The sequence below is a fragment of the Alexandromys fortis genome, unplaced genomic scaffold, assembly GCF_014885135.2.
Source record: "Alexandromys fortis isolate MF-2015 unplaced genomic scaffold, M_Fortis_MF-2015_v1.1 scaffold_29, whole genome shotgun sequence".
In the NCBI taxonomy this organism is placed as follows: domain Eukaryota; kingdom Metazoa; phylum Chordata; class Mammalia; order Rodentia; family Cricetidae; genus Alexandromys; species Alexandromys fortis.
Genome location: NW_026067891.1, coordinates 3,493,811 through 3,504,311, shown reverse-complemented (window position 1 = coordinate 3,504,311; position 10,501 = coordinate 3,493,811). Strand labels below are relative to the sequence as shown.

General features: G+C 54.9%; 1 protein-coding gene across 1 annotated transcript; it reads left to right on the top strand.

The window, feature by feature from the left end:
• Positions 1-823: 823 nt before the first annotated feature.
• On the top strand, positions 824-6,988 carry Tekt4 (tektin 4). The gene is made up of 6 exons (XM_050137407.1): positions 824-2,778; positions 4,049-4,119; positions 4,430-4,573; positions 4,927-5,149; positions 5,827-5,981; positions 6,727-6,988. Exons 1-6 carry the CDS (start codon positions 2,245-2,247, stop codon positions 6,941-6,943), a joined length of 1,344 nt encoding a protein of 447 aa, XP_049993364.1. The 5' UTR covers positions 824-2,244; the 3' UTR covers positions 6,944-6,988.
• Positions 6,989-10,501: the final 3,513 nt, after the last annotated feature.

Below are 10,501 nucleotides of genomic sequence, written 5' to 3'. Positions count from 1 at the left end.
GGAGTGAGGGGCCAGATACTAGGGGGTGAGCACCAGGGAAGGTGCCAGAAATGCACGGCCTGGGCAGAAGCCTGGGGTGGAACCAAGCTTGTGTGTTATGCAGAGAGACCCTGAGGTTCTTGAGACTGGAAACGGGGGACAAGACAATGGCGAGGGAAGAGGCTGCAGGGGCTCTGGCTGTAGATCCTATGTTGGCTAAGGGTGTGGATTTCTTTCAGAGAGAACCTATTACGTGGGTGCCTCTGGGGAAGTCCTGGTGGGGGTGGGGGAGAACTCAGACCAAAACAGTCTGGAAGTAGGTGGCTTGCAATTCTGCAGTCAATGTCGTCCTCTATTGGTCACATTGGGTATTGACTTAGACTAGGGTTTCTTTTCTTTTCTTTTTTTTCTTTTTTCTTTTTTTTTTTTTTGGTTTTTCGAGACAGGGTTTCTCTGTGGCTTTGGAGCCTGTCCTGGAACTAGCTCTGTAGACCAGGCTGGTCTCGAACTCACAGAGATCCGCCTGCCTCTGCCTCCCGAGTGCTGGGATTAAAGGCGTGCGCCACCATCGCCCGGCTAGACTAGGGTTTCTTATGCCAGAGCTGGATAGCAGTTTCCTATCCATCCAACTAGCGCCCTGGGGACGACTGCCCAGAAAGAACCCTTCTGCAGACGAGGACATTCAACTCCAGATATATCCAGTAGGTGAAACCCCTTCAGGACACTGGCCCCCATCCACAGGAGGCCCTGGGTGTGAGTTTAGCTATGGGATGCAGGAGGAAGAGGGGGGCCTGGCCCTTAGACAGTGGCCTTGGGAGTAGATGGGGTCAGGCTCCCTATGGATACAGATCCCAAAGTGAGCCCTGGAGGCTAAGACAGAGTGGGCGTTTGACCCCCTGGACCTGCATGAGTAGTTTGGACCACATGAAAAATGGGGTCAAGTTGTGGGCTCGTGGGGTGACTTGGGTATCGGGAGTGTTGGAGTTAAGAGCAGGAAGAGGAGCCACTTCTAGGGCTGAGGAATCTGTCCATGTTCTCATTGCCCCTCATACCTTCCCCTCCCCCCAGCTCAGCTCATTCACCCTAAAGGGGACTTTAAGTAGGCTGAGCCTCCTCCACCCTGATGCAGCAGAGAAAACCCACCTCAGGACCAGGCTATGGAGGCAGCCCCAGGAAAGAACTGAGAAGCCAGGGAGGAGGACAGGATGCCAGGGGTTTGGGACCCTTCACTACTCCACTCTGGGGTCCAGGGCTGGCCCCAGGGTCCTCTGGTGAATATGAATCCTGAGTTTCTGCTGCTTGGGTCACAGCAGGGTGAACAGGGGTGAGTTGAGGGCCTGCCTGGCTCCTTCATAAGTGTACGTATGTAAGTGCACATGTGTGTGAGTACTCGTGTGCATGTGGAGTCCAGAGGACAGCCTTAGGTGATATTTTTCAGGCATCATCCACCTTGGTTTGTTGTTTATTTTTGTTCTGTTATTGTTGTTTTGGATTTTTTTTTTTTTTGCTTTGTTTGAGACAGGATCTCACTATGTAGCCCTGGCCTGTCTAGAACTCACTATGTAGATTGGCCTCAAACTCACAGAGATCCACCTGCCTCTGCCTCCTGAGTGCTGGGATGAAAAGTATTTGTCATAAGCTGAAGGGATAATTCAGAGGTTAAGAGCCCTGGCAGCTCTTCCAGAGGTCCTGAGTTAATTCTCAGCAACCTCATGGTGGCTCACAGCCATCTACTGTGAGATCTGGCGCCCTCTTCTGGCCTTCAGGCATACATGCAGGCAAAACGCTGTATATATAATAAATAAATCCGTTTTTAAAAAGTGTTTGCCATGATGACTGGTCAGCCTTATTTTTTGAGACAAGGTCTTTCACTGGCCCAGAACTCATCAAATATAGTTGAGCCAGCTGTCTAGTGAACTCCGTAGATTAACCTGTCTCTGCCTTCCCCCATGCTGGGATTACAAACACCCAATTCCGTCTGTGTTCTGGCAATCAAATTCAAGTTCCTGTAAGGCAAATACTTTTATCTATTTAAGCTATCTCTTCAGCCCTTGGCCCTTTAAGAAGGCAGTTCTGCTCCGCCCCTTGAGTGACCCTGTTGCCCAGCAACAGGAGGCAGTTGGTGTATACAATGTTCTTGAGGCAACCAGAAGCTTTGTTCGGGACAGAGTGACCAGTACTGCCCCACTGATCGTGCCTGGACAACCGCCCAGTGACCCTTCCTTCATTCTGCCCCCCTTCCTGCTCAGCCAGGCAGTGGGCACCATGGCACAAACGGACGTGCTCCTGACTAAGGAGCCAGCCCCACAGTCAATCCAGGCCTGTGAGCTGCCGCACAAAGAGTACGATGTGGCCTGCAATACTGGTGCCTACACATCCTCGGGTCTGGCCACCGCTGGCTTCCGCACAGCCAAATACTTAATAGACGAGTGGTTTCAGAACTGTTACGCCCGCTACCACCAGGCCTTTGCAGACCGGGACAACTCTGAGCGGCAGCGGCATGAGAGCCGGCAGCTGGCAGCCGAGACTGAAGCCCTGGCTCAGCGCACACAACAGGACTCCACGCGAAAGGTGGGAGAGCGCCTGGAGGACATGCATTGCTGGAAGTCAGAGCTGCAGCGGGAGATAGATGAGCTGTCTGCCGAGACTGAGCTGATGCGGGCCCAGAAACGGCGGCTAGAGCGCGCCTTGGACGCCACTGGCTTGCCCTTCTCCATTGCCACCGACAACCTACAGTGCCGAGAACGCCGCCAGCATCCAGACCTTGTGCGGGACTACGTGGAAGTGGAGCTGCTGAAGGTGCAGCTTAGGCCTAGAGTGGGAGGCAGGCTCTGGCACTCATACAGAGTGGATATTGCAGGGCCTCAGGGTTCACACAGTGCTATGCCCCTCTGCCCATGCCGGACTCCCTGGTCCTTCAGACAGGAGGATTTTTACCACATGGAGTCCCTGACTTCCAAATAACTATCTCTCTTGTGGGATCCCCTCCGGCCCCCAAGATTTCAAAGACAGTAACTCTGACCCTGAGTGGTTTGTGTGTGTGTGTGTGTGTTTTTTTTTTTTTTTTAAAGCCATAGGCTCCCCCTGTACCAGCATGCTCCTTAGTGCAGTATTTGCTCTCCAGGCAGAAAGCCACAGCAGTCAGTGCTGCAAGTCTAGAGGGGGTGGAGGGGATGTGGAGGGCCACGGCATCTGCTCTTTCTGTCCATAGTCTCCGAGCCTCAGCTTCACAGATCCCATATACACTTAGAATACCAGCATCTGGGAGACTGAGGAAGGAGGTCACAAGTTCCAGTCTGGACTACGTGGAAAGACTCTGCAACAAAACTAAACAAAACAAAACATTCCACCCCTCCTTCCATTAGACACCTTCCCCCCAAACCCAGCATAGCTTGCTTTGGGAAACCTTGTACTAAGATTAGGGGGCTACTCAGTCTGGATGCTGCACAACACTGAACCCCTCAGAGCTGGAGCCTCCTGTGGTGGTCTTAGGCCTGTGGGTGATGATGAAAGATGGGGACCACACTGGGAGCCCAGGGAACCCCTGTTACACCCCAAGCCTTGACCACCGCTGCGTATCTGAAGTATTGTCAGTGTGCAGAGATGGGCGGCTCACTGAGGACACAGGGCAGTGGAGACCCAGAAAATGTTGGGGTTAAAGGAAACCTAGAGCTTCCTTCCTGTCCTTGGGCAGTGGGCAGCAGACAGAGGGCATCTGCTTTCCTATGCGCTTGGGGTCCTCAGGGGTAGGTGGTCTGGGTCCTGGGATAAGGCTGATGCCCCTCAGTATACTGTCAGAGTGTTGAAGATGACCCCAGAGCCTGGACAACTGTCACGGGTTATCCAACAGCCAAAAGACACCCACTAGAGCAAACACTCACTTACATGCCCAACCTCCTCCCCCCAATAAACCTAGCATGGAAGGGCTGGGATCAGACCTCCTTTTCTGGTGGGGGGAGAACTAAGACAAAAGTCAATGGAGGCGAGGTCCATGCCTTGGCTCCTGCTGGGTCCCTCCCCATGAGGAAGGGCAGGGTTCTGCTACTCTGAAGGACTGTCTCCTATCCAGGAAACTGAGCTGATCAGGAACATCCAGGAGCTCTTGAAGAGGACTATCTCACAAGCCGTGGGCCAGATACGGTGGGTCACAGCAGCCCCAAAGCGACAACTCTGACCCCCACCCCAAGGTTGGTCAGAGGTGGGGGGGCAGGACGGCTAGGACAGTGACTGTCTCAAAGAGGTCAGAAGGCTTTTGGATCATAGCCAGGGATGCAGGCACTGCTCAGCGGGGCATAGACAACTATCTCCACTTCTGTTCTGGAACCTGGGCCCTGCTGGCCATGGAAGGAAGCCTGAGCTGGAACTGGAGCCCCCGGAAGCTGGAATGGGGCCTGCTTCCCTGGGGTTCCCTGGCACATAATGGGGTCCTGCATCTCCTCCTTCCCACTAGGCTGAACTGGGAACACAAGGAGACCTGTGAGATGGACTGGTCGAACAAAGTAGAGGCCTACAACATTGACGAGACCTGCTCTCACTACAACAATGAGAGCACGCAGGTGCAGTTCTACCCGCATTCCGGCAAGTTCGAGGAGAGGTAGGTTCCTAGGCATCCCCGTTTGCCCCGTTATCTTCTTGACTCTACTTCCAAAATCTGAGAAAGGACTCTTGCCCCCGCGGACCTGAACCAGTTCTCTGGGGAATTTCTGTCTGCAGCTGGTGTGAGAAAAGAGGTGCCTGGGTCCCACAGTTCACACTGGGTTGGTGCCTGCTCCAACCCCTGGATCCCCGTGGGTGGCCTGGACTGCGTTTTTGCTCGCGGCCAGCAGAGGGCAAGCAACCGCCATTAGAGGCCCGGGAGAATCTAGGGTTGTCTGTGTGATAAAGGGGATCGCAGTGCTGGAGTCTCTGCGTGGCTACAACCCGACCAGGTCGAACCTCCACTTTCAGTGCCTCCACTCCCGAGACGTGGGCCAAGTTTACTCAGGATAATCTGCTTCGAGCCGAACGCGAGCGGCTAGCTTCGGTTAACCTGCGGAAGTTAATTGACTGTATCCTGCGGGATACGGCCGAGGACCTGCGGCTGCAGTGCGATGCAGTGAACATGGCTTTCTCACGCCGCTGCGAAGAGCTGGACGACGCCCTCCACAAACTGCAGTACCACATGCAAAAGGTGGGACGGCAGGGCACGCCCACCGTTGGACACACCCACCTGTCTGGCCGCACCCAGGACACGCCTACCAGCAAGCCCATCCCATGCTTAGGGCGTACTCACATTTGAGCTAATCCCACCCACCCACCCCTCCCTCCACGTCTTGCACACCTGCCCCGCTCGAGCTACGCCCTTTCCTTATCAATTCCCTTAACCACAGGGACCACTGTTGCAGGTTGCTATCTCAGTCAAGACCTGGCTTCAAGGTCCCCTCTGCTTCCCACCCAAAAGCAGACAGCCACATACCTCTGTAGGCTCCTTGAGCCGAGGTAAAAGCAGATTTATATTTGGGAGTGGCCTGATGGTACAGCCACTCCGGGAGGCTGACCCGTAGGAGCTGCCAGCTATGGGGTTTGGGAGGGGCTTGGTATGCCCGTGGGGTCCTGCTCTGGGCTCTCATTGTGGCCTATCCTAACTCCAAGCCCCAACTTTCTTGACCCGGGTTGGAGGACAAACAGACTGGCCTGACTCATAGGACCCTCTGAAGGTTTCTACAGGGCTGCTCTCAGTGTCCCCAGTCAGAGCTGGAGATGAAGGAGCCAGTAGTCTGGCCCTCCTCACGTGCTGGGCTGGGTAGGCAGGTGCCCTGATTGCTCCAGACTTGAACTGACCCCAGACTCACACATTGCCCTGTGCAGACGCTGAGGGAGATCACTGACCAGGAGCACCAGGTGGCAGCCCTGAAGCAGGCCATCAAGGACAAGGAGGCTCCTCTGCGCGTGGCCCAGACCCGCCTGTACCAGCGGTCACACCGGCCCAACGTGGAGCTGTGCCGGGACGCTGCACAGTTCAGGTACCACTGGAGCGATCCCGGGCAGCGAGGGTCATCCTTGAACCCCTTTAATCCTCCTTAGGCCTCTCCCACAGGACCACTCCCACATATGAGCAGACATGAGACTGGGGTGGGGAGTGGGGAGTGGACCCTGGAGAGGGTTGCGTGTCAGGAACAACGCAAGGTCCCGTGCCACTCTGGGATGCCTAACCCTCCTGGAAGGACCCTAGAGTCTGGCAACCCAGATTCCTGGGGCCAAAGGGCAGAGAGGCGAGGCAGGGCCACCACCAACCCTTGTACCCCTGATGGAGTTCTGTGTTCCATGTACCTCCTACAGGCATGGTGGGTTATGCCTTTTAATTTCCTCATCTAGCCAGCGCCAGGATGCCCTCTTAAGCATAAGTGTCTGTCTTCTTCCTTCTTCATTGACTGTAATTTTATTTTAGAAATCAAGGTTTCAAGGGTGGTTCCTGCCTGTAAACATCATTAGCACCTGTTCAGGCTCTTGTTGCTTATTTCCCCAATCCTTGCTTATTTTCGCCACAAGGGGGCAGTATTTCAAGACTCCCTCTAACTGCTAGGGAGCTAGGGAGACCCCTTGGTGCTGGAAATAAGGGCCAGTCTTGATTTCATGCCAGGTTTACAGTGATCTCGCAACACTGTAGCCACTTTGGTGGGGTTCCTGTAAGCCTTTTGGGGTCCTCTGTAGTAGCATCATTGCCCCTTCCCTCGTCTCTCCAGTGACTCACCATTCCCTTCCCTGAAGGTTGCTGAGTGAGGTGGAGGAGCTAACCATGTCCCTCAACTCGCTGAAGGAGAAGCTTCAGGACGCCGAGCAGGCACTGCGGAACCTGGAGGACACACGCATGAGCCTGGAGAAGGACATTGCCGTCAAGACCAACAGCCTCTTCATTGACCGCCAAAAGTGTATGGCCCACCGCAGCCGCTACCCCACTGTCCTCCAGCTGGCCGGCTACCAGTGACCGGGGCTGGCACCCGGCCACATGATCTCATCCAAATAAAGAGCACCTTAGTTTCCCACCTACAGTGTGGCATAGCATGAAGAGACAGGCGGCCGTCCACTTGGACAGGCATTTCACAACTTCTGTACAGACAGGCTTTGTCCGTGGCCCGTCGTCCTCCATACCTCAGGGGAAACCGTCTATCCAGATGAGGCCAGGTACTCCCCCTCTTCCCATTTAGAGCCCCACCAAACCTGGTTCCTCTTATCTTCACCAGTTTGAGGGTCTTGAGTATCTGGTGGGGACATTGCATGGCTTCCTTTCCCTTTAACCCCAGGCCTGAGGCTCGGCTTATACCCCTTTGATTATATCCCATTTGCTCCTCATGCTGTTCCTCCTGATGTTAGCCCCACTCAGAGAAATTCTTCAGGCAGAACCACACCCCACTCACACCTGATTGCTCCCCCACAGCTCAGCAGCTCTTACTGCCCAATTCTTCTCAGTGGAATCAGGAGGAGAGAACTCCATATGTTCATGCCCTGTGGCTGTTGGGGTAGGGGGTACCTGTTTCTTGTCCTGGACTGTAGGGGGGAATGGGATAACATGCCTCTACCCCAAACTGCCCACACATGGACACCTGACCCCATTCTGGCCTCTGCTCTCCACATCTGTTCCAGGAGATATTGCCACATGTCCCCATGCCTACTGCAGGTAAACATCTGGAGAGGAAATTTTGGAGACATAAAAGCATTCTTGGAAATCAGGGCCTGGAAGGGGACATGGGACAGCTGTGTGGGGGCAGCTGAGGACAGGCAGGGCTTTCTGGAGATGGCGGCCTGTATTTCACAGTACAGACCTCGGGACTAGCCCTGGACCAGGGCAGGAGCCATACTGAGCCAATGGGGCCAGGTGCTTTCTCATCTCTGGAGTTTACCTGGAGCAGGCTCCTCAATTTCCCGAACACATTGTCCTCAGTGCCCTCTGGGAGGATGAAGTGTGCCTTGGGGTCTTTCTGAGGAGGTGTATGACCCCTGAGAGGGGGGCACTTATCCTCCAGTTCAGACAGAAAGCTCAGCTTGTAACCCACCTGCCAGACAACTCCAGCCCTGGGGTTCTCCATGGCAGCCTTTGCCACCATCGCATTTGTCCTTTCTCATCAGCCTCTGCAGCTGGGCATGGAAGAGGCATCGGGTGCTCCCGCCAGCACACTGTTCAGAGGACACGTCACCTCCCGTCCCCAGGGAAACCATGCCGCTTGTCAACACAGCGACAGCGGGACGCAGCTCGTGCTCTTTGGGGTGCCATTAAGAACGTGCCCTGGGTGCTGCCCCCAGAGGGCCCAGAGCAGACTAGTCCATGGGTTTGGGGCACGTGGCACCCGTGAAGCCCGCACCCGGAAACATTATAGGTGGGAGGACAGGAGCAGAAGCTGCAGGGTGCTCGACCTTCCAGGGGCTTCCAGGCTGGAGTGGGGGTGGAGGCCACAGAACCCCCACTCCTTGCCTTGGAATGGTATGGTGGGTTCTGTCTGGGTCCTGTTTCCATGGTCTGGGTAGAAGCGCTACCCCTGCCAGCCTAGGAAGCAGTAGCCAGATGATTCCCTGTGCAGGGGGGTGGTGGCAAGGCCTCCTTGCTGTGCCCACTCAAACCCACTCTCAGTAACATCTTTCCTTTCCCCCATCCTCAAAGCCACTCACCCCCAGGCCTCTCCCTGGGAATGGGAGTCATCTGGGAAGAGGATCAAGCTGGCAGCTCCCTGGGTGAACCTGCCTCTCAGACCCCACCGTCACCTCCCACTGAGGTCATTCCGCACGCTCCAGCAGGGTGGGCCTCCTCTGACTTCCCAAGGGTGGGGGCAGCTGAGCACTATTTTAAGCAATGTTGCCCCATTGTGGTGGGTCTTGTCATTTTACAACTAGAGAAAGCAAGGCCAGGAAGCCCCCCCCCCCCCCCCGGCCCCTTAGGCTCACACCCAAAATAGATAGGAGATAATCTTTCCCTCTCTGTGACCTCAGAAACCTGGGCCATGGCAGGTGAACTTGTCCCCAGGGTCTGATTTCTTCAGGTGGAAGTGGAAACCACAAGGTAATGAGGGTGGTGTTGCTGTTGCCCTGAGACCATCCAGTCTCAAGTGGCAATTTCTCCCTGGAGGTCCCTGCAGCTTGCTTCAGGAAGACCCCTCTGACTCCATGTCCCAGGCAGAGTGAGATGAGATGGCAAGGATTCAAGTTACCACAGCACGCAGGAGGGGTGGTATCCGCCCTGGGATGTCCTCTCCACAGCACGCAGGAGGGGTGGTGTCCACCCTGGGATGTCCTCTCCACAGCACGCAGGAGGGGTGGTGTCCGCCCTGGGATGTCCTCTCCACAGCACGCAGGAGGGGTGGTGTCCGCCCTGGGATGTCCTCTCCACACCACACAGGAGGGGTGGTGTCCGCCCTGGGATGTCCTCTACCATAGCACACAGAAGGGGTGCTATCTGCCCTGGGATGTCCTCTCCACAGCACACAGGAGGGGTGCTATCTGCCCTGGGATGTCCTCTGGACCTTCTGCTGCATGATCTTTCATGGGGAGACATAAAAAACTCTCCAGTCACTCCAGATAGGTGCAGGCATTGGCAGACCAAAAAAAAAAAAAAAAAAAAAAAAAAAAAAGGGATCTGCCCAAGTGCAGCTTGGTGAGCCAATGAGCTGACTGGGTTACAAACACAAGGATGCTTGTAGACAGTCTAAGGCAGTTACGCCATCTGGAGATCCTTCAGGAAGCTTATGGCTGACCACTGAAGGGTCCCCTGGAGCATGGATGACTCACAACAAAACTAAAGATTCCCCACTCCCACCCCGGCCAGTCTCTACCCCCTCACAAGGAGGGAAGTGCCCTATGAGGCTCTCTGAGACTTCCCACCCCAGGAGGGTGGGCCATAGACTGGATCTCAAGAGTCTCAGGCTGAGTCATCAGAGCTGCCCAGATTCAAAATGGCTGTGGTCACGTCAGTCTAAGGAGACAGATACATAATACCCTCTGCCTACTCTGGGCCCATGGATTAAGTTGAAAGAGGAAACACAGTTGCTCTCTCTGATGCTGTGCTGTCCAGGGGCACCTATGGGACCCCAGTAATGGTGTTGCTTGAACTTTTCTTGGGCTATGAGGACAAACACCTTCTTCCCCCCAGATAGGGCACCACCTACAACAGATCAAAGTACAGTTTCACCTGATTCTTGCTTGGTGAACCAATGAGTCTATTGGCTTACTTACAGAGCATGGGTAAGGGGTTGCGTACCCCCACCTAGCAGCTGTATTAATGACCCCCAACATAGATGACAATTCTCTCCCCCTGCCCCACCCCCGAGGTAATCACCTCTGTCACCCTCAGAGCCACCAAGACTGCATGCATCTGGGGTGGGCCACATACAGCTGGCTTGGAGGGATAGGAGGGACTGAGATTTCTGGTGAGGAGTGGGGAACCCTCTCACTCTCCTCTTCAGTGAAGGTCAACGGTCAACAGATCCAATCTTGATGGTCACTTACAAGCGACCACAGCTTCTCTGATGAAGATGGTAAGGCTGTTATGCCTGGAGGA

Bases quoted from the DNA above. Each gene is read 5' to 3' on its own strand.
- Tekt4 (XM_050137407.1), top strand. From the start codon at position 2,245: ATGGCACAAACGGACGTGCTCCTGACTAAGGAGCCAGCCCCACAGTCA. The intron at 2,779-4,048 runs GTGCAGCTTAGG...TCTCCTATCCAG, and splicing joins TGGAAGTGGAGCTGCTGAAG to GAAACTGAGCTGATCAGGAA. The intron at 5,150-5,826 runs GTGGGACGGCAG...TGCCCTGTGCAG, and splicing joins TGCAGTACCACATGCAAAAG to ACGCTGAGGGAGATCACTGA.